This window comes from Colletotrichum godetiae (genome assembly GCF_030913485.1).
Source record: "Colletotrichum godetiae strain CBS 193.32 chromosome Unknown BDP55scaffold_3, whole genome shotgun sequence".
Classification (NCBI taxonomy): domain Eukaryota; kingdom Fungi; phylum Ascomycota; class Sordariomycetes; order Glomerellales; family Glomerellaceae; genus Colletotrichum; species Colletotrichum godetiae.
Genome location: NW_026851251.1, coordinates 445,988 through 467,876, shown reverse-complemented (window position 1 = coordinate 467,876; position 21,889 = coordinate 445,988). Strand labels below are relative to the sequence as shown.

The 21,889-nt window shown below is 55.5% G+C and overlaps 7 protein-coding genes across 7 annotated transcripts; 2 read left to right on the top strand and 5 right to left on the bottom strand.

The window, feature by feature from the left end:
- Positions 1 to 1,682: 1,682 nt before the first annotated feature.
- On the bottom strand, positions 1,683 to 4,590 carry BDP55DRAFT_644774 (calcium-activated chloride channel-domain-containing protein). Its single transcript, XM_060573594.1, has 4 exons — positions 4,105 to 4,590; positions 2,045 to 4,049; positions 1,927 to 1,990; positions 1,683 to 1,871 (listed from the first exon to the last, which is right to left on the bottom strand). The coding sequence occupies exons 1-4, from the start codon at positions 4,202 to 4,204 to the stop codon at positions 1,842 to 1,844; spliced, it is 2,199 nt and encodes a 732-aa protein (XP_060435517.1). The 5' UTR covers positions 4,205 to 4,590; the 3' UTR covers positions 1,683 to 1,841.
- Positions 4,591 to 5,225: 635 nt separating this feature from the next.
- BDP55DRAFT_626456 (calcineurin-like phosphoesterase) lies at positions 5,226 to 6,322 on the top strand (the record flags this gene model as incomplete). The annotated part of the gene is made up of 2 exons (XM_060571633.1): positions 5,226 to 5,828; positions 5,954 to 6,322. 2 exons carry the CDS (start codon positions 5,226 to 5,228, stop codon positions 6,320 to 6,322), a joined length of 972 nt encoding a protein of 323 aa, XP_060435516.1.
- Positions 6,323 to 6,578: 256 nt separating this feature from the next.
- BDP55DRAFT_723404 (uncharacterized protein) lies at positions 6,579 to 9,238 on the bottom strand (the record flags this gene model as incomplete). Its single annotated transcript, XM_060578747.1, has 8 exons — positions 6,579 to 7,362; positions 7,422 to 7,865; positions 7,927 to 8,042; positions 8,119 to 8,391; positions 8,486 to 8,561; positions 8,617 to 8,710; positions 8,826 to 9,040; positions 9,144 to 9,238. The coding sequence occupies 8 exons, from the start codon at positions 9,236 to 9,238 to the stop codon at positions 6,579 to 6,581; spliced, it is 2,097 nt and encodes a 698-aa protein (XP_060435515.1).
- Positions 9,239 to 10,489: 1,251 nt separating this feature from the next.
- Positions 10,490 to 12,311, bottom strand: BDP55DRAFT_644767 (Pex12 amino terminal region-domain-containing protein). Its single transcript, XM_060573593.1, has one exon. The coding sequence runs from the start codon at positions 12,123 to 12,125 to the stop codon at positions 10,794 to 10,796; it is 1,332 nt and encodes a 443-aa protein (XP_060435514.1). The 5' UTR covers positions 12,126 to 12,311; the 3' UTR covers positions 10,490 to 10,793.
- Positions 12,312 to 12,320: 9 nt separating this feature from the next.
- On the top strand, positions 12,321 to 13,414 carry BDP55DRAFT_644766 (thioesterase superfamily protein). Its single transcript, XM_060573592.1, has 2 exons — positions 12,321 to 12,850; positions 12,949 to 13,414. Exons 1-2 carry the CDS (start codon positions 12,740 to 12,742, stop codon positions 13,354 to 13,356), a joined length of 519 nt encoding a protein of 172 aa, XP_060435513.1. The 5' UTR covers positions 12,321 to 12,739; the 3' UTR covers positions 13,357 to 13,414.
- Positions 13,415 to 13,534: 120 nt separating this feature from the next.
- On the bottom strand, positions 13,535 to 15,592 carry BDP55DRAFT_626452 (F-box domain-containing protein; the record flags this gene model as incomplete). Its single annotated transcript, XM_060571632.1, has 5 exons — positions 13,535 to 13,916; positions 13,953 to 14,103; positions 14,174 to 15,188; positions 15,231 to 15,326; positions 15,407 to 15,592. 5 exons carry the CDS (start codon positions 15,590 to 15,592, stop codon positions 13,535 to 13,537), a joined length of 1,830 nt encoding a protein of 609 aa, XP_060435512.1.
- A 1,774-nt stretch (positions 15,593 to 17,366) lies between these two features.
- BDP55DRAFT_541076 (fungal-specific transcription factor domain-containing protein) lies at positions 17,367 to 20,573 on the bottom strand (the record flags this gene model as incomplete). The annotated part of the gene is made up of 3 exons (XM_060568178.1): positions 17,367 to 19,269; positions 19,318 to 20,184; positions 20,236 to 20,573. The coding sequence occupies 3 exons, from the start codon at positions 20,571 to 20,573 to the stop codon at positions 17,367 to 17,369; spliced, it is 3,108 nt and encodes a 1,035-aa protein (XP_060435511.1).
- Positions 20,574 to 21,889: the final 1,316 nt, after the last annotated feature.

Sequence of the window (21,889 nt, the reverse complement as noted above, 5' to 3'; positions counted from 1 at the left end):
GGTCGGCAAAGGGGGCCCGTCAAGTCCTACCAGGGGAGGTTGTAGTCGTTCTCGTCTCGGTCTCCTAGTGGGCGGCGGGGTTTAGGTGGAGTCGTCGGTTTGGTTTGGTTCAAGGTACACACGATGGGCTAAGCCAGCGCGACAAGTTGACAGAGGGTCATCCGAGTAGCAAGTTTGGATCTGAACTTGCGCAATCGCCAAGTGTTTTTGGGGGTTCACAATCACAGGAACTTTGGAGAATGGATATTGGCAGAAAATGTGATAGGAAGAAGAGGAGAAAAAGAGAGAGAGAAAGAGAGAGAGGAAATGCAAAGAGGACAACAGGAAAGGATAGGACAAGGCTGTAGAAAAGCTACTAAGCTGAGCTGAGCTTCGCTCAGAGTCACCAAGAAACCAGGGCCAGCTCCAGGCCGCAGGACAGATGAGCATGCATGGTGGCATGGTATGGCAAACAGGACGGGACGGGATGGGATTGGGGATGGGCGGCTGGCGGGCAAGGTAAGGTAGGCAGATGCAGGGCGCACCGCATGTCAGACTGGCCTCTCTCCTCTCTCTCTCTCTCTCTCTCTCTCCCGAGACACGAAGCGCACCTCTGGGCTGCCCATCTGTCTGTCACTCCAGAGATACCTACCTCGAGCGAGAGAGTGCGAGGGCAAAGAGTCACCGGTAGCCAACGGGCGTGGCTTGCTTCTCGGAACGCCGCCGCACTTCCAGTTCCAGTCAGGTCTTGAAAGTTGACAAGCAGGGCAAGGCGGTGCGGTGCGGTGCTGTTGCGCCCACCTTTGCAAGCGAATGCAGGTGAACCTCGCCCCGGTATCAGGCTAGTTTCTCGAGGGGATCGGCATGGCGGGCGATGAAAAGAGGTCAACATGTCTGCTGCATGTTCCAACGTGGAGGGGGGGGTGGAAGAGAAGCGCCAAAGGTGGAGGAGGAGGCGTTCTGGCGTTCTGGCGTCTTGGGCCCGAGGTAGGGCTGCTTAGCTGTCGCGACTAGCCTTTCGAACTTCCCCCAGGCAGACCCATTTGGCTTCATCGGCGTGGCACATTCCTGAAGCAGGCTCCGCGATTGGTGTTTCTCAAGCGAAAGGAATGTCGCGGGCGTGACGGAGCTTGCTGGGAGATATTGAGGGAAGAAATACGTTTGGTAGGGGAGGGGAGGGCAGGGGAGGGGAGGACGGTTGTAAGCGAACAACGTAGGTACCTACAGAGTCCACCAGGTGGGTACGTACATACTGAATAAGCAAGTACTTAAGGTAGGCTCATCAGATGAACGCTGCAGCCACGAGGTCCAGCACAGCTAGCGCAGAGGCGCAGCTCAATATTAAGCCCATCGACGTTCCCTGTTAAAGTAAAGAGGTTCTAACAAGCATTTGCATCATTGTACAAGACTACGCCCAGCTGTTTAAGCCTCCCGGTCTGCCTCGCCCGGTGCGTAGTTTGTTTTAAGTGGTCATCTGCCCACTCATTATGAGGTATTACTGAGTAAGTGAGATCAGGTCAGGAACGACTTGACGGCGACGGCACACCTTATCTCAGTCGGTCACCACATGCGGACACCGACGGGCCACATCACACCTGCTCCATCTTTCTTCACCGAACAAACAAACATTCAAAGGTTTGCCTCATTCTTATTTTGACCGAAATAAACGCCCGATTACACGCAGTAGATACCCCACAGCTCTTTTCGGAACACCCGATTAAAATATGTTCGCTAGCAATACACGCCAGAACAGGCATAACTCATATTCTCATCAATAAGGGGGTAGTGTGTGTGTGTGTGTGTGTGTGTGCTTTGTTTCTTATCCATCAGCCCGTCTCTTGATCAACCGTTGATGGCGACCTCTACGCCTTGGTTGAATTTCCAGTGATGCTCTGAGGATTCAATGTCAGAAGATAACACTAACAATTAAAGTGTACAGCGACTTACCTGAGAGATCAGGTTGCGGCCAATCTGGATGGTCTCGGCCATGCCGCGTTGGCGAAGCCAGAATCTGTACAGTCGTCAGCTCAAGTCTTCAACATCAAGGGCTACAACATCAACTTACGCTTCTTCGGCGCCTCCGTGGCCTTGCGTAGAGATCCTGCGGGCCTCATCCTCAAGAGCCTGCATGGTGATCATCTCCGTCTTCTCGATACCCGGAGTCGCGGCCTGATCCGAAACACCCTGGCCCAGGTTCTCCTCGAGCAGTCTCTTCTTCATCATGAACCGTTCCTTCTTCTCCCTCTGCAGGCCCGGGCTGTCCAGCTTCTTCATGACGAGGCGAACAACGAATTGCGCGCCAAAGTAGAAATGCTCCGAGAGGAGGATGCTGAGGAGAAGACCCCATGCCTGAATGCTTCCAGGGGTTCCGCGAGGTCCATCACCCTTGCCAGCAGATCTGCACAGGAACACGATTGAGGCGCTGGTGATGCTGCCCAACCAAGACAGAAATCCGAGGGCGTTGAGCCAGGGGCCGATCGAGTCGGCGCGCCACGGAATCGGCCGCCTGCTGCTAATGGCAATCTTGACAGCGTCCGATCTCATTTCGACCCAGTTGTTGACAAGGAAGCAGCAAGCAGTCAGAGGCCAGGCCACGGAGAAGAGTGATAGGTAACCGAACTGGATGACCATCTCTCGGTAGTCTCCGGTGACATCGTATGTCTCGAGCTCGGCTTCGTTCCTCACACGCTCCAAGAAGGCGGCCTCTTCCGGCTGGTCCTTGATTTTCGCGGCGCTGTCCTCCTTGGACATCTTGGACTGCACCTCTCTGACCTCCTGGAACACCTGACGCTTTACGTATGGCACAATGACCTCGGTAGCGAAGTTGACGACCTGGGCGGTGACGGTGAAGTAAAACATCTGCTTGCTAATTCTCTCGGGGTTGATGGAGAACTCCTGAGTCTGGAAGTTGACGTCTTTGGGTGTGATCTTCTGCGCAGTAGTCCGCCAGAAGTCGAGGTAAGGAGTGAGGTGGTCGCCAAAGGGCAGGTAGACAAAGGTGGTGAAGAACAGGGCCATGTAGGAGGTCAGGAAGTTGAGAACGAACTCCTTCTGAACCAAGGCCGCGTGGTGTGCGTCAATTGTTTCGTAGTTTTCCATCTCGGTCAATCTCGTCGCGAACTTGGTGAGCACGGTAGAAAAGGTGGGCGTCATGACTACCAGGATGACGGTTGGGAGGAAGGCCAAGTAGGATTGGAAAGGTCCGTTGTACACCTCGTTGATGAAGATTTCCAGCGAGTTGCAGGTGACAATGAGGGTGCCGAGCACCACGATACATGCTGCCGCGAACGGGATCTGGAGAAGCTGCGTCTGCAAGCGCTTAATGGGCGAGTAAATCTTGACGGGCTCTCCAGTAATGGGATCCTCGGCCTGGCGCTCGAACTCGAACTGCGGCCGGGGGTGCTGGATGTTGGAGACGCCGCGGACGCCCCACTGCACGGCGAGGTCGACTTCCCTCTGCTTCCAGAATTCGAAGAAGATGACGGACCACAGGCAACTGACCAGAGCGTAGAGCCAGGAGAACTGGCCAAGGAACATCCAAGCACCAAAGCCGACGGCGGCGGGGACGGTGAGAAACTTGAAGTAGGTCTGCATGAAGGCGAAGTAGAATGCGACGCTCTCGCCGAACTTATCGCGAATCTCGTCGAGGTCATTCTCGTCCGTCTGGCCCTTTGTGCTCACCCTCTTGATCCACTGGCGGTTGAAGGAGTGGTTATGGAGGGGGAAGATGCTGGCGACATGCTTCCACTTGCCGGACTCGGGGGTGATACCGGCTCCGCCCTCGTTCTTGGGCTTCACCATGAGCAGGTAGACGAGGCGGAGGCGCTCGGCGTCGGAGACAGGCTCATCGCGGAGGGCCTGGGAGAGGTCCTTGTCCGCGGTGTTGGTTCTAGCGCCCTGTAGCCAGTCCTGGAGTCTGGATCGGTAGACTTGGTCGGCGAGGAACTTGTCGGCGATCTTGATGAAGACCAGGACGGAGCTCTTGTCGCCTCTCCGGACCTCGGTGGTCAGGCCAACGTGGGTCAGAGCCTCGATAAGTTGGACGAAGGAAGCTTCGGCGCTGGCGCGGTCTGAGTAGGTGTTGGTCAGTTTAGGCTCGAGACATGGAGGTAAAAGGGGGCTCACCCTCTGACGGGATCTTGTAATTGATGACATAGTCGACGCCAAAGTTGGTGTCTAGACCCTTGGTCTTCTCATCGCTGTACAGGTCGCGAAGACTCGCCATGGCTGCTGCGGGCCGCGAGTTCGTCCCAAAAAGATCAGTCGGCGGGAGCTCAAGCACGGATGTCGTGTATGCGGGTGCAGCTTGTAAGGAAGACGTAGGTAGAGGTAAGATGCACTCTTGAGACAAGGTATGTGAGCTATCCAAATGCTCGAGAGTGACGGGATCACGATAAGAGGGATGTAAGTAAGGTAGTAGGGGTCGCGATGGTCTTAAAGCCAAGTGGGAGAATTGTAGCCAAGTGGCTGAAAGTAATGACGGTGATGTCTCGCTTGGCAGGTTTTTTTAGATGAACCGGCCGGGAGAGAAGGAGAGAGAGAGAGGAGCTTGGGCGTTTGGCTGGCGGGATTGAGGGAACCGTCACGTCACCGCGCAGGGCCTCGACTTGGACGGGAAGCTTTTTTTTCAGGGAACAAGCTCCAGCCCCTCAATGCCTCCAGTTGCCCGCCAGTCGATCCCCACCACCGCTACGCCAAACACGGATTGGCGCTGCCGTGTCGCTGGGAAATGTCGTCTACGGAGTACGTAGTACTTCCCACCTTGAGGTACCTAAGGTAAGGTAAGGTAGCACTCATCACTAAAACACTGTTGCAGTGACAATGGTGGTGCGTGGCTCGTGCTACCCTGGCCACCCCCCCTCCACCACTACCTTCTCCGTAACCCCCCCCAGCATAGCTGAACCGCCGCCGTGCCAGCTGCCGGCCGGCCCACCTCTGAACGTCCCCTGAACCACTGGCAATGACCCCCGTGGCATGTCATTGGATTGCACAAGTGCTGGCTGGTGCTGTCATCGGTGGGGTTTCAGCTGCAAGCTGCTTGGAGCTCTCTCTGCTCCCGGCCCCCATGTGAAGATCCGTCCGGCCAACCAACCTCAACACCACTCCAGAGTTCAACCTCATCTCACCTCAATTCACATCACCAATCTCACTCACCTCACACAGCAGCTCACATGGAAGTCGTATAACCCCAAAGACCCTCCATCCGACACCCCACTCACAGGGACACCGACGGACACAACCTCCAAATGACTTTCCTAACGGCCCTCGGCCTCCGCCGCAAAAACCCCTGGGAACCCCTAACCCTCATCGACGCCCTCCTCCTCTCACCCCTCAACCTTCTCGTCACAATCATCTACAGCATCATCCTCTTCCTCCGCGGCCGCCCCTTCACCCCGCCCCGCGACAAGCCCGCCATCCGCATCGTCTGCCTCTCCGACACCCACGACCGCACCGACGTCGACATCCCCCCGGGCGACCTCCTCATCCACGCCGGCGACCTCACCAACGCCGGCACCGTCGCCGACATCCAAGCCCAGCTCGACTGGCTCGCCGCACAACCCCACCAACACAAGATCCTCGTCTGCGGCAACCACGACAGCTTCTTCGATCCCAGCGCCCGTCTGCCCGAGGACCGTGGTAAGAGCCTCGACTTCAAGGGGATCCGCTATCTCATCCGCGATGCCGTCACGCTCGAGTTCAAGGGCGGTCGCCATCTAAAGATTTACGGCGCCCCTGATATTCCGACTTGCGGCGGCTCAGAGATGGCTTTCCAGTATGATCGTTCATCACCGCCCTGGACCAACACCGTACCAATCGACACTGACATTTTGATCACTCACACACCACCAGTAAGTCCAAATCTCATTTCAATCTCATCTCAATCTCATCTCATCCCATCTCACTTCATTCTCATTCACCCCCCTCCCCCTCCCCCCTTCAAAACCCACTCATCTAATTAACACGCGCCACCAAGAAAACCCACCTAGACCTAAACCTAGGCTGCCCAGCCCTCCTCCAAGAAGTCTGGCGCGTCCGCCCCAAACTCCACGTCTTCGGCCACGTCCACTGGGGCCACGGCCGCCAAACAGTGCACTTTGACGACTGCCAGCGCGCCTACGAGGCCCTCATGTCCCGCCCGCCCCGCGGCCTCTTTCGCGACCTCTTTCCCCACGCCGGCTGGCGGGACGCCCTCGCCGTCCTTGGTTACGGCATCCACGGCGTCGTCTGGAAGTGGCTCATGGTCGGGCCCGGCGGCAACACCAGCAGTCTCATGGTCAACGCTGCGCAAATGTACGGCAACACGGGGCGGCTGGGGAACCCGGTGGAAGTGGTGGACTTGTAATAGAAAAAAGCGTAAGATTATGACTTGGAATAATGAGGATGTTTTTGTATAACAACTACGTATAATGTTAGAAGGCAGTGCGCCCGTTGCGCTGGTGTGGTATCATGGCGATGTCTATGCTAATGAACGTGTGGTGAATGAAACAAAGCAAGGAAAGGACCAAAAGAGGAAAGATGAGGTGGAAAAAGAGAGACCAAATGCGCCGCCACTATGCACCAGGAACCAGCCCCCTTGGACACAATTAATCCCCTTTTCATCAGAAAAACATCAACGCGAACCGCACAACCGCAATAGCAACCCCCAACCCAACAGCCCACCCAAAGTTCACCTCCGCCACGGACGTCGCTGCACTAACAGACACCATGGACGGAGTGGGTCTCCCCGTCGCAGGCGGAGGAGTCGCCGCCGCACCAGTCACAGATCCACCGCCGGCCCCAATGGGCCAATACCCCGTCGCCGTCCCCGCTCCGGTCCCGGGCAACGCAACCACGAAAAACGGCACCGTAAGCGTAGCCTTATCCGCGCCGTCGGCACCACACCCAGCGCACGAAGCCACCGTCGTCGTCATCGGCACGCTCACGGCCGCGGGCATCCCATCACCGCAGTATTTATCGCACCCCGGCACCAGGATCGTGGTACAGTGCTCCGCGGCCGTCAGGCGCGCCGCGTCGGTCGCGCAGACGGTGGTGTAGGTTACCGTCGTCACGAGCGTCGAGGTGGAAGGGACGTGGGGTTCCGGGTCGCCTAGGGGCGGGGCGTTGGGTGGTACTTCGTCTGTGAGGCGGCCGTAGACTGTCAGGAGGTAGGTTGAGGGCGCGGCGCGGCGGTGGAGGTGTAGGTGCATGAGCGCGCGGCTACGGTGAGGGTTTGAGGAGGAAAAGGATGGTGGTAAGACGGCGGCGTCTCGCTTTTTGGAGGGGGACGTTGCGGTGGTGCCGCCGCAGAGTTGGGTGTTGTTTCCTGGGCAGGGGCTGTTGCAGAGGGCGCGGTCTGTCGTTGCTCTGGTGTCTGGGTCGAGGTCGTCTGCGCAGAAGCATTCGCTGAGAGGGTGTGTGTTAGTGACAGGAACAGAAGAAGAGGAGGAAAGAGAAAGCGTTACCTTTCGCGTACACCGGCGTATTTCCCGGGCCTGCAGAGATCAATACACTTGCCCAGCGTCATATCCGCCGCCGAGGCCTTTAACAAAAAGCTCTGGAACCCTGTCCCGGAGCCGAAGCAGCCGAGGTACGCGTACTCCCCGATCGTCGCCGGCTCGCGCTCCGGGACCAGGGGGTCTGTCGAGGGGCTTGGAGGTGCCGTGGCGGTCGGTCCCACGACGGTGGACAGGACGACGGACGATACCTGGGACTGCACTGTGGCGGTGGAGACGATGACGGTGCCGTTGTGCGTGATGCTCGTCACGATGGTGGCCGGGTTCGGGACCGTGGTGTAGATTGTCGACGTGAACGCGATCGTTGTCGTCGTTGTCGGTTCGGACGGGCTGGCGGTGGTGTTTGTGACGAGGCCTTGTTCGTAGACATCGATGTAGTTTACCTCCCAGTACCTTTTTCCCCCTCTTCCCGTCAGATTTCCAGAAGTATGCTCTAGGAGGTTCGATGACTTACGCGTTTGCGAATGCGGTAGGGTTGTTCGCCACGTACTCAACGCACGTTGGCGCCCGCTGGTTACATGTATCCCCGTCCTTGCCCCAGATGTTGGCAGCATAATCACCGCAAAAGTTCTACACACATGTCTCGCGGGTTAGCAGACGTAACTTGCAAATATCCCCTACGCAACTTCGCGGAAAAGAAACATACCGTCTGAATCACAATACTCATATCCTTAAAGTACGTATCCACATCACACGTCGACGTCCCAAACAGCGCAGACGGTAATCCCCAACCAGACGGATCCGGGTTCTTGGCGACGATATCATCCGGGATACTCTGCCGCGGCCAGTGCCAGATGCTAATGGCCTCCGAGGTCCACTCGAGCGCGTAGACGCCGCCGCCGACGGCGTTGAAGGCGTCTCCGTAGGTGTGCGTGTCCGAGGCGGGGGGCAGGTAGTTGCAGCCGGCATTGTTGGTGGTCTAGTTTGTTTCGTTTGTGGTCAGCGAGAGAGAAATACAATCGTATCACGGAGATACGAAGATGGGACAGTGCTTTGTTGAGGAGATTACGTACACCTGGACTTTCGCAGTCGAGGAGAACAGGTTTGCCGGCGGCTGCGGGAGAATCTGGAATACGGCATCCTGATGTACTAGGTCGTGTTAGACCCGAGCTTCGAGATGGTAGGGCTACGAGAGGAGACTCACGAGTGTCCGGAAATAATGTTCTTCGTGGCTTGGTTCGCGCCCTCGATGATATCAATTTCACCACTAGTAGGCCAGTCCGGCCCATACATCCAGACTATCCAATCCAATGTCAGCTAATGAGCCAAGAAGTAAATCGCTACCCGTTCAGCGGGTCTGAATTCCCTCAAAATTCGAAGAGATGAACAACCAGGAGAGAACGTCTGACTTACACGCAGGCCACAACCCACAAACCGACGGCGGCATGTGTGCGAAATCTCCGATAAACAACCCATGATTATACTGCCTCTTGCTCTCCAGCCTCAGACTTGGCCGTCCGTCACTGAGGCCGAACGTATTCTTGTTGTCCACGCCCAGCGTCACGGCCTGCGTGTCCGGGTCGATGAAGTAGAGGCCCTTTGCGAGGGCGTCAGGCTGGCTCTGATACCTGTTTTTGTTCACATACTTGCGGTCAGTTCATCTACATCCAACTCTATTCAACAATAACGGGACTTGAGACCGATCTCTGTTAATGAGGGCAAAAGACGTACCTTACGAAGCCGTTGGATGGGTCGGCATAGTTGATAAAGTTGAAGTCTGAAATCAGGTTCGCGCCGAAGTACGACTGTGATAAGCTGTACGCCATCTTGGCTTCTCTTTCTCTTTCTCTCCTACAATTCCTTTACACCTTTCTTCGTGTCTTCTTGAGCCTTTGTTGTCTTTTTGTCGCGTTACCGGATTGAAGAGTGTATATAAGCGACCACTCTGTAACAACTTGAATAGAGCGAGCGAGAGAGAGAGAGAGATGGGGTGCGTCAGTGATTAATGATCGGAAACCGATGGGCACACACACACAACGAGAGACTCTGGTTGATTCAGATAGACAGAGAGAGAAAGAGGGAAGGAGAGGGAAAACGCCACGACTCAGTTTCGATGATCGGAACAGAAACCAAAAAAATGTCATGAGATTCTTCTGAGAAGGGGTGTAGTTTCTTTATAACCCTTTGCTCATCGGAATTATCCCTTGCGACTGATCCAGGTACACAGCTATCACCAGAGAAAAAGGCGCGAAACCTCAACGACTGGATGGCAACTCGTGAGCCGAGTCTGAACCCTCCTCCACAGGAGAACCACACCACCATCATCGCAGCCCTCACATCCGGCGAGGAATGCCACTGCTATACCGCCCGTCTGGCCAAGGACTTGTCCAAAAGACCAAGCCTCGGGAGATCTCGAGTTCCATCTCCCTCCCAGCCTCCTCCTCAAGCAGACCCGTTTTTTTTTTTAAAAAAAAAAAACTATTTTTTTTAAAAAAAAAAAGTGACGTTTGCTTCTCCAAAAAGCGTAGCTGCTCAAACGGGCGAGCGAGTCCTATACCTATTCGGAAAAAGACACAGAACCAAAAAAGGACAAGAAGCTAGACCAGTCTGGTGGGAAAAGGACAGAGAATCCAATACCAGACAATCCATTTCGACAAAACACCAACCACACAAGATCCACCCCCGAAAGAGAAACGCAAAAAAAGCGAGGATTCTACGAGTGAGAAGGGAAGATGAAGGAATGCGAGCATCGCTAGCTTCAGTCAAAAAGCTGCCTTCCTCCCCATCCGTAAAAACCTCCGAGCGGTGGCAGACTCTGTAGACCGAGACATCCTGACGGCGAGACAGGAGGTGCCGCCCAGGCAGAAGAAGTGGAAGCAAAACCCGTCCAAAGAAAAGAAGTCCAACCAACGGTGGATTGAAAAAAAACGTGAAACCCAATAGAGAACATGTATCGAATGCCAGATGATGAAGAAAGGGATCGAGGGGGGCGTGGGGACCACCACCGCCCCGATGTGAGACATCATCCCCTCCATTCCAATCGGTGGAGGTATCCAAAGTCCCGCATTCTTCAAGCCCGACCCTTACTTCCACCGGGTTTCCACCTCCGAGTTTCTCAGAGCCAGAAGAGAAAAAAAAAGAAAAAAAGAAAAGAAACACGGACGCTCTAGATCATGAGTGGGTATATTATTCATATGATGTATATGGCACACGGGTAACAAAAAAAAAGACAAACTTCGTGACCCAAACGCCGTGGCCTTTTTCGGCTCATGCCCACCACCTTTAAGCAATCCCTCCCATCAATGCTCCCCGACTTTTTCTCGTTGACATACATGTCCGTACTACTGACCCCCAAATGCCCTCCCGATAGCTGTACTAGTCCTACACCATGATCCTCCTCAGCCCCTCCGTGCCTCCCAGGACGCGTCGGCCAGTGACCGCACACCGCCCCTGTCCGCTCTCCCACTTGCCCTCCTTGTCCCCCATGAAGTTCTCCTGCATGGGATGTAAACCCTCCACCCACCGGTGAATACACGTGTAGCAATATACAATACCCGTCTGACACGCCGTCGGCGTGACAATCGGATCCTCGCAAATAGGGCACAACGCAGAGTCCTCAGGCGCAGTCACCGTATAAATAGGCAACAACGAAGGCGTCGCAATAGGCGCCGTCTCAGCCGCCGGAACAGCCGCGTCCGCTGACTCGTCGTCGCCACTAGCCGCCTTCTCCTTGCCCTTGCCCGTCTCGGCGCCGCTCTTAGCAGCGCCCGCTCTTCCAGCTCCTCCCTTGCCGGTCCCCAAGCCCGAGACCACAGGGGGTGGGAGGTCCAGCGTCTCGGACGCCTTGCGCGACAGCTGCTTAGCAAAGTCCGACGCGTGCCACCACTCGAGAAACTTGAGCGCAAAGATGCTCATGGGCAGCAGCAACGACAGGCTGGAGAGCACGCGCGGGCCCATCTCGCGCGGGGAGAAGAGGGATCTCCACCCGGGCGGCTTGCCGGTCGCCTTGCCGCCGCCGCCGCTTGTGAGGGCGTCAATGGCCTGGTAATCGGCGCCCGTCATCCTCCTCATGCGGGTGCCGATGAGCCACAGGAACGGGTTGTGGTACTTGCTGTTGTCAAACAGATAGGCCAGGTTGAAGGACAGCAGCGCAAAATAGTAGGCCGCGTTGACGCTCGGGTAAATGTTGCGCAGGAACCAGCGGTAGTAGTGCAGGAAGCGCTGCTTCAGCGTCGGGTTGGGAGGCATCTGGGTGTAGGCGGCGCCGAGAAGCGCCCGCGGCGCGTTCACCTCGTACCCTTCGTCGAGCTTCCTCTGCAGGTAAGGAACGCCGACGGCGACGGCGAGGTTCATCCATATGTCTCTCGTGCCGAGCTTGAGTGTGTCCCGGACGACGGCAGGCGCGGAGGCGCTGGCGCGCGGGATCTCGGCGTGCAGGGCCTTTTCGCGCTTCAGGCCGTAAAAGTTCTCGGTGAAGCTACCGCCGCGGGTCTTTAGGTAGTGGCGCTCGACGAGGAGCATGAGCAGGGCGTAGAGCTCATCGAAGGAGTTGAGGGCGCGCAGAAGGTAGCGCGGGTATCGTTGGGTGGCGACGGTGAGGAGGTATCGGATGGTGGGCGGGAGGAGGGAATTGAGCTGCTGTTCGGAAATGAGCTCGAAGAGGGAGGGTTTCTGGTCGTCGAAGGAGCCCCGGAGGGCGGTCATGAACTCCATGGTGGGCGAGGGCGGGCGGGCATCGAGGTTGTTGTGATGGCGATCCCCTCAATGGTTTCTGTTGCGGGTACGCGGATGTGAGGGAGGGGAGAGAGATGCGGGTTATCTGGGCATAGCGATGACGGATCAGGTGTGTCGGGTGGGTTGGTGATATTAATGGAAGTCTGCTGGTTGGTTATCTTATCGTCGGCGGATGGTTTGTCAGAAGTTGGAGGTTGAACGTACCGAAGGAGTTTGCCGAGGCAGTTCCACTAGCGTCCCGAGGGACCAAGAACCCGGGGAAGCCAGCGGGGCCATCTGCTGTGGAAAGGGTACCTTTTCTGAAGTACCCATTCGAACCCCCGACCGACGACCAAACTCAATTGAATCACAGCATCAACAACTCAATCAGTCTGATTTTAGACGGGTAGCTGGCTTATAGATTGCCTGTATATTCATTTGTAGCCTTCTGGTTATAATTCGTGACATAAGACTCCATCGATTACCTCACTTGATTTATCCTTCTTCTATTGGATAGAGCCAGACTCAACTCACTATCAGCGTCAAGCAACACTCACTTGCTCGTCTCACTCTCACTCTCACCCCAAAATTCACACGACGGCACTTTGTTCATCATGGGCATCCCACCTCAGTTCAAGTCCGTCTTCGAAGCCAAGGCAGGCGGAGAGCGCATACAAGCCTGGCTCAACCTCGACAAGGACGACGCAGGCAACTTCAAGTTCGGCGTATGTCCCCTTACCTCTCTTCTCATCATATCTCACTTCCAAGTAAACACACACCCACAATCAACCACCTAGCTAACATGAGACTTCAAAACCCCAAGAACTGGATGGGCGCCCTCATCCCCTCAATCACCCTCCTCTCAACCTCCCTCACGCCCACCCCGCGCGCCACCTTCTCCTTCACCGTCCTCCCGGAGCACTGCAACCGCGCCGGCAACCTCCACGGCGGCGCCGCCGCCACCCTCTTCGACTCCCTCACCACCTTGCCCTTGGCCCTCGTCAATGATAAACCGGGCTACTGGCAGTTCCTCGGCGTCTCCCGTACCATCAACTGCAGCTACCTCCGACCCGCGCCCAACGGCGAAGAGTGCCTCGTCGAGTGCGAGATTGTCCAGATTGGCCGGACGCTGTGCCAGCTCAGGGGTACCCTCAAGAGGCGGAGCGATGGGGTGGTGTTGGCTACGTGTGAGCATCACAAGTTCAATACTGATCCTGTGAGCAAGTTATGATTGGGGAAAACCTTGTTCATTCTTTTCTGGAGGAGTGCGAATGTAGGAGTATGGATGAGTGAAAATATACGGCATCTATTACCAACGCGGTATATGTACAGTTGTAGAAATTACACACAAGCTAGAACAAAATACGTCAAGCCAAATGACCAGATACCCTAAACACCACACCCCTATCTCACTGCTCTATAAGATGATGCCCATTTAACACGAGATCCATAATCTCGAGATCTGGCGCCGCCAACGCTGCTATATCCTCCACCAGCTCCTCGTCATCAATGTCCCCATCATCATCATCGTCCTCCCCCCACTCTCCAACCACAAAGTCCTCATCATCATCCTCGTTGCTGGCCAGCTCCGCGTCAAAGTCCATGATGGGCAGGAAATCGTGAATGTCAATCTTCTTGTCGTCGCCGTCCTTGGGGCCCGGAGCCCGGTCGGAGACCTTGAAGTAGGCGCTGGGTCCGCAGGGGCCGTGGGGGTCGAAGTCTCTGTAGAGGTCTCTCAGATTAGCATAGACCCTCCTCTCGCTCCGCGTTGTCTTCCTCCATGCATAGATACTAAATGTAGGGAAGAAGGGGGGGAGTGCAACGTACGTATCGAACCAGTGTCCCATGACACCGCGAGCCGACCCGACACCACCAATCTGGATCCCCTCGCTCCGCCACCGCGCGTGGCCGTTGAAGACGGAGAACGTCGTCCACCTCACCTCGCCCTCCTTAGTCATCCGGACCGTGCCTTTGATAGCTAATCAGAATCAGTTGAAACCAGCAAAATCACACAAAAAGCAAGAAAGAAAAGAAAAAGAAAAACGTACCACGAAGTTGAGAATGCGCATTATCATCCCACGAATCATCAACAGACCTTGACAACCCATGAAAATGCACAACAGGCAACTCCTTCCCGTCCTCCTCCCCCGGCGGCTGCACATCAACAACATGCATCTTCATCAAGATAATCCTCGTCGCCTCCCCGACATCAAGCGGCGGCCGCTGCACCTCAACAGGCGGCACCGCCTCCCCAACAGGGAAATTATAATGAAAAAAGTCATTATAATCAATGAAACAGACAACCCTTAACCACGTCCCCGCAACGCCATACGGATCCTCCAAATCCGAATCCCGAATGCCCCTGCCCGGCGAGGGGACATAACTCCCCGACCACGACCCCGCAAACGGCTTCTCCCACAGGTTGGAAAACACTTTGGCCGTAAGGCGCTGCGACTTGATGTTGCTGCCCAGCACGATCATGATGGCCTCCATCTTTTCCCAGTCTACCCTGCCGGAATCGTCGTCCCGAAAGGGACCCCATTTCGTCCGCGTCGTGTACTGCCGCATGTCGTAGACTCTGCACGCGGCGTAGGGATAGACCCGCGACGACCGCGTGCGGCCAAAGTTGAAGATGGGGCGGCCGTAGAGGCAGTGGAGCTTTGCGCTCTGCTGGTGGAGGTCGTCGGCGGCGTTTGGGTTCGTGCGGGAGGCGGAGGCGGGGGCGGAGGCAGAGGAGGAGGAAAAGGAGGATGCCGAAGATGATGACGACTGCGGACGGCGAGTGCTCGTGCTCGTCGAGCGTGCTATATCGCCGCGCGCGCGGTCAAAGATGGAGGAGCGGCAGAGGAAGGCCACCCGCGCGGGTTCGTCGCGGAAGATGTTGGCTAGGGCGGCGGCGTTGCGGGAGACGGCGTGGGTGCCTGTGTCGTTTTGCGTCTCGCCTGTTGGGGAGGCATGTTGTAGCAGCCTGTTGACAACATCGGATACGAATGGGAGATCGTCGCGGGACTGGGCAGGGGGTGCGGATGAGAATTGGGAGCTCGTACTTTCAAGTGTTCTACCCTCATGACGGGAGAGCGGCCAAGGGGGGGGGTTCTCTCTTACCTTTTCGTTGACACTGTCACTGGCGCAAACGCGACCGAGTCTCACGAAATCGTGCAGTTCCCTCTCCCAATCCAATCCATTCTGCTTAGGTGTATCCTGTTTGTGAAATTACGAATTAGACCATATTCCCCTTCAATACAGCCTAAGGCAAGGTGAATAGTGGGGAGATTTCGTACAAGAGCATTCAGATAGACGTCCTTGCAAAGTTTCTGGTTCCCCTTCACGTAGGAGTGCAAGAATCGGCATGTGCGGGGCAGACGTCCGAGGTCGCGGGGCTCGAGGCCCGAAAAGATGTGATGGAGGATCTCTGCCGGGAGCAAACTGATATGCAGCAGCAGCTGCTGCGGCGGTGGCGGCGACATCTTGGGCGACGACGCCCCTTCGGCTACACCCATGTGGCAGTGACCGCGGGGTTGATGCTTATCGGGCGGCGGCGGTTGTAGTCTTTCGATGCGCGTTCACGGTTTTTAAGAAAGGTGAAGTACCGTTCACGAGGGGCGAGATGTGTTGGGGAACAAGGTGTGAACGAGGGGTCTACTAGTCACGATGAGAGGGAACGTTTCCTTGGAGTAAGGTAGGTAATGAAGGTGGGAAGAATGGAATAAGGTCAGGCAAGGCAAGGTAGACAGCGGAACGGAAGCTTAAACTTACGTTGTCTATCCGGTTGGTCAACCGCCACGAAAACCTCCCACGCGGGACCTGGACCAAATGCAGCGTTCGTGCGGGGATGGCTGTGTACAGGGAACCTACCTATCCCAACCTCAGGGCGGGCGGGCGGGCGTGTGTGGGTACCGCCTGCGATCCGTGAAGCTTTGGAGAATCCCCGGAGGTTAGGGTGTGTAAGCTCCGGCGTATCAGCGCAGTGGAGAATGACGGGCACTGTGTGTTGGGTAAACTTATGCCTTTGAGATGGTTCGCAGATTCCCGACCAAGGCTCTCAGCCGCCCACGGTTCACTACCTATTGATCTCTCGTAACACAACAGTTCCTCGGTTTTCCCGACTGTGCCGTCCCCCAAATTGTTCTCTTTGGCCAGATGCCCCTCTCTTGAAGCCATGTCTGCAAGTCACTTGAGTCAGTATAAGTCATCATGACGTAAGGTACCTAAGGTAAAGAAGATCACTAATAACCATCCTTACCTAAGGTAAGGCATGGCAAGGTACCTTGGCAGATGGCGCTACCGGATTCGTAGCCCCGCACACCGGAGCCGAAAAGTGGACCCATCCGGCTCCGGGCCCGGAGGCCTACCTGCCTTAATGTCGAGAGCAAACGAAGGCGGAGCACAAGGTCCACAGTTCCAACTCATGAATATCGCCGGATGTCCTTGCTTGGCAGACCGCTATCTTCACTGCATCAGGGATCAAAGTCATTCCACGGCGCAGAGAACAGCAATCGGCAATTCCCGTACATGGCCTCGTCCCCAAGAGAGAAAAGATGACAGGGACACCCGATGCACGCCCTTATGCTCCAATAGCAGCCTAGACTCCTGCCCACGCCCCGTCTACAGAGACCACATCATTCGTGAGGGACCTGAATCCTAGGTGCCCGGATTGCCTAATCAATGGAGAGAGATCCCCCCCTCTTGGCAAACACTCCAGACCAAGGTTTCTTCCACTGACTTGGACTCGGATAGGTGGGATTTCTAATGCCTCGGACACCTCACGTTCCGTCCCCACCTACGTCGTTTCCTCCTTGTGTGACGGAGCCGTCTGCCGCAGCTGGAAAAAGATGGCGTTCACAGATGTCAATGCTTATATTATAGTAGAACATGAAATGTGATCAGGTAAGAATAGTTATCAATGTACTCTCTCCGAGACCCTACTTTTTTCCGTCTCAGCGCTAATGCTGCCGTGTCACGAAGAATCCATCGCGCTGCGGTAAGGCGCGCGCATCAGAGGGGTATAGATACAGTACAACACACACAAAAAGAAAAATGCTCAAGCGTAATGTCCACGTTGGCTCTCAGTTGTTCGAACTTGTCGTCTGAGGCCTTAATCCTCCCATCATGTAATCGCAAGAAGTGGTATAATATTTCAAAGTCAATCCCCCAGTCGTCAATATGTCGTGCCATTACCATGTGTATATCCTAGTAAAAATGGCTCGAATGCAGTTTGGTCGTCATCTCGCAACTCGCCAATTACATCGTGGTAGCCCCAGCGTTCAGCTGGAGACAGTTGCTGAGCAGATTGGCGCCCTCATGCAACAGCTCCCACCGGGTGGTTTCGAATGAGTCCTTAAGCACTAGCAGCATCGCGGTGTTTTCATTGATGCCCTTCATCGCCTTGAGCTCGTCTGGCGAGGACGCGCCGCCGTATTTTAAGAGATACTCTCGCATTTGTCGTACCTGTTCCTGCTTGGATGTCGGGAGCGGGACTTCAGGACAGGGGCCTTCTAGGGCGAATCCATAACACCATACGACAAGGGCAGCAAAATACAGAACCCAAGGCCTGTTGAGCAGTACGTCGTCTCGTGCAGTGTACGGCTCATCGTACTTGAAGCCATTGGGTTGATGCGGATGGCCACCATCGGGTATGAGAACAGAGCTGATGAACTTGAGGGCATAAAAGGTCGCGTCGCGGGCCTTGGCGGTTGGCGCCCAAATGTCCTTCATCCTCCGTTGAGCACTGTTGAGATCTTGCTGCCCAATAGCTCGTCCAAGAAGCCGCTTTGCCCTAGCAAAGATTTGGCAGTCGACAATGTCAACGTGCATCGCCATATGAGCAAGATGATGCAGTACGGTGCGGCTCTCAAACACGACGTTGGCGTCATTCTTCTTCGCCGAGTCAAAGCGGTAAGGGTCAGAAGAGCCTTCTGTCCTTGTGAGGGACTTGTCGAAATCCTCCTTCCAAGCGTCAAAGGCCCTGGTGAGTGTTCCCCGCCATTTGTCTCTGCCGCCCAGTGCCTGAGACACGCCGCCGCCAAGAACGTTGACCTGAAGATCTCTTTGATTCATGTGCCAGCTAACACTGAGAAGGCCAGCCATGAGAACCATACGACCGAAGGGATTGGTCTGTACGCCCTGGCCACTGAGGGTTCGTTTCAGACCCTCTAGGAAAGAGATCGGCTTGACACCGTTGGACAGCAGATTGGACTCAACTCTGCCGACTTCTGCACCGCTCGTAGCCTTCCACAAGGCCTCATCGCAGGGCAGAGGCAACCTCATTTCATGCGTGACCATGACTGTAGAATGGCCAAACATGGTAGCGTGGATGGAGTCAATGACAAAAGCAGCAAACGCAGCTCGTCGTGTCGACTCATTGGTGATCCAGTGATTCCACCACTCGTCTGCGGTGTGGGCCACGCCGGATGCCGAGGAATGGCGCGAGCTGTTCGTCTTGTCGTCCCGAGGGTTGGGTGGCGAGTCGAGAGATGATTTGCCAATGAGCGATCTTCCGCGGCGCATCAGGGTAATTGTGGTTGCGTGGTGGATGTGGGCTCGCTCGTGCAGTTCTCTAGTTGAGTACATCTTTTCGTACAGTTCAAGAAGTAGAAGTGTCTGGAACAGCCACAGCTTTGCCGGCGGCCTGAAATTCGGATCCATGAAAATCTCCCATCTCAGGTGCCAGGCAATGAAATTGGACAGCTGAGCACCCGCTTTTGTGACCTTCTGGCCATGTGTTTTGTCGAGGCATGCCGCACCTATCGTCATCATTGCTAAAAGAAGCAAGTTTGGAGTCCGGTCAGGCGAGAATGTAGGCTTGTGAAGGATGGGAATCTGGTCACTGAAATGAACCCAGTATGAGCCGATGTAAGCCTGCATCATCCGCTTGCTGAGCATGTGGTCGCCGTCGCTGCGGTCACCCTCCAAGATGCTTTCACGCTGTCGCATCGCGGGAGCTTCATCGTTGTCGTGAAACCTTTGGTTGATGAAATCATAAATCTCTTGGCTCTTCTCCTCAGATATCGTGGCCTCTGGAAGATTCTGGTCAAGCAGGTTGTTGACAGCCATGACTTGATGAGGGCCCGAGGGGAAGTATCCCATAGAAACACCCTCTGTTCCCACATAGGGTACGCTATAGGGATTCTGGTATTCGCCGTAGCTGTAAAATTGTTAGCGTGGTTTCTGGCCAAACGAAGGCCTAACCAACTTGTGAACGTACCCGGGAGCCACCATCTGGCCCATGGGTGAGCCTTCACCTCCTTGTTGCGTGTTGAAGAGGTAGGCAACGAAATCTTCGGGGATTGTGACATATGGTGATTTGCTCAAGATGCTGTCGCTTCCGAAAACGGGGATCGTCCCAGGCATAGACATCTGATCGAGCAGCATCATCTCGCCTGACTGCTGGGGATGACCCTGTTCACTGTACTCGGCCGACGTGGTCGGTGCATATGTTTGGCCCTCGCGGGGTACGTTACCCGCGCCGTTGGAGAAGTCGGAGGGCGGCAAGTTGAATTGCGGAAAGTTCTGCTGAGTTGTATATGCTGCAGACTGAGGGGTATTGTGCGGCTGGGTGTGGTAGCCGTGTGGATTGGCAACCGGGGACATGTAAGACCCGTTGGGTTGTCCAACCGGCCTTGGTCCGCTCGGAGACTGTTGCGAGGGGCGATGCGCCTGAACGCCTCCGTACCCATTGTCGTGATGCATGTAGCCGTCCATTCCACCAGGGTGCACACCTATTGGGTATCCCGGTGGTGTGTTGGTTGCCTGAATGAACGGACTGCCAGATACGTCCTTGGGCGACTGATATTGCATTTGGGCTTGCCGCATGTTGGCGAAGCCTGTTCCCGGCCGACTAATCTCGGGCGAAGCAGACCCAGGCAGTGGGAAAGGTGGGCGATCCGTAGTAGGGGAGATGTGGCTCATCATCGAGTCCTTACGGTTCAAAGCAGACCCCTTGGCTGTGTGACGGTCTCTATGGCGGTTACACAAATCAAGCCGAACGAAAGTACGACTGCAATCAGGAAAGTCACAAGCGTATATCTGCTTGGGCGTGTGGTTGAGCTGGTGACGGTACCTGAGGAGTTGTTAGTTAAGTAAGGCACCGACTTCAGACATTGCCACGTACAAGTGCTCGGCTCTGGAGTAGCTCTTTCCACAGCCCTCTTGAGGGCATTCAAACTTTTTGTCCAAGCCTTTGCGACTCCTCCGTCTTTTCCTAGCAGGACCACCTTCCGAGTTGGAGGAACCGGCTTTTCCTTCGTCGCCATCGTCGTCCATGATGTCGGCATCCTTATCCTCGGAGACTTCCCGCAGTCTCCCTCTCCCCGTTTCGTGTTCTTGCTTGATGAAGTGCTGCGGACTCGTTCGCGGGTCGTGTTTTGTCGCCATTGTCGCAGGGCCGGCAGAGGGCAGCGAATTCGAGGCTTTGAAAGTAGCTGGGTGTGCGGGTAAAACAGAAGTCATGATTTTTCAGACGGCAGCTTCCTGTTGTAGGTGTCGGGAAATCCGAGGTAGTTGGCGGCGCGGGTCCTGTCGCGATGTAACGGACCAAGACGCAGAGACACCAGCTTCGTTGCGCTCGAAGCCTCTTGTCGCAAGGGTATTTAGACTCTTGTTTTGCAAAGCCTAGAAGGGGCAGTCGAAAAATGATCTAGTAGCGCGACTTTGGCAGTCCAGTTGGATCAGTGTGCTGGACGTTTCGTGTTCTTCAGTTTTTGTAATGTACAAGCTGGGTACGCAAAATCGCACTCGACTTTTCTAGGTTGGCCTCTCCAAAGCCAATTGGAGAGGATTTTCAAAACATGACTGAGAGGAAGTGACACCGGCCAGCAGAGGTAACGGTAGCGGCAACGGCGTGGCAAGAAGGTAGAGCGCGATGCGTGAGGGAAAAGTCGCGGCTGAGAGCGCAGTTCTCGAGGACAGTGAGATGCTCCTTCAGTCGAGGTACGGAGACCCTTGAGGCGAGATCAGGCAAGGCAAGGTAAGCAGCTGGGAATGGTTAGCAGGTGGATGTTGGTGGAGATGGTAGTATTAATGACGGGTCTGCCGCCTGTTGCGGTAAAATGGACGAGCGCTGCACTGCATGACAGAGCGAAAGAGAGGGTAGGGGGTGGATGTCAAAAAATAAAATAAGAGACGGCAAGGTTGGAGGTTGCGGATGGGAGTGGACCAGGGACCCAAGGGCTGTGGAGTGAGTTGTGGACTAAAGGGCGATAGAGATGGACCAAAGCGTTGCGTCCTAGGGGGTGGGTGTGTAACAACCAAGAGCCTGGCCTGGCGCCAACAACTGTCTCTGGTTCTCTCTCTGGTGCTCTCTCTCTCTCTCTATCTCCATGCGGATAGATCTTTGCTGAGTAGACCGAAGGAGTCCGATGCACTATTGCTTTGACGTTGGGCGATGACTTGCAGACAAAGCCACAGAGCCTAGCCCACGGCCTGGAAGGGAGTGGTCGGAGAAGCGCAAGTACCGTGTTCGTAGATGAAGAGCAGCTGAGTGACGAGGGGTGGGAACAGAGACGGCGACGGGGAAAAAGATAGTTTCGTCTTTTCCCTCCTCTCTCCCTATTTCCTGGGGGAGGCGTCGCCGCCGTTCCAGTTGCACAAGCTGTCGTCCGGGGCGGTCCAGCCTCTAAGAAGCAAGACAGGGAACCTTGAGTGAAAGGATGGCGGGAGACGGGACGAGATGGGGAATGTACCGGGTACGGGATCTGGTGGTGGAAGCGGAAATGGAGTGCAGTGATTCTGGTCCAAGATCAGGTACCTGGAGCTTCGGGGTACAT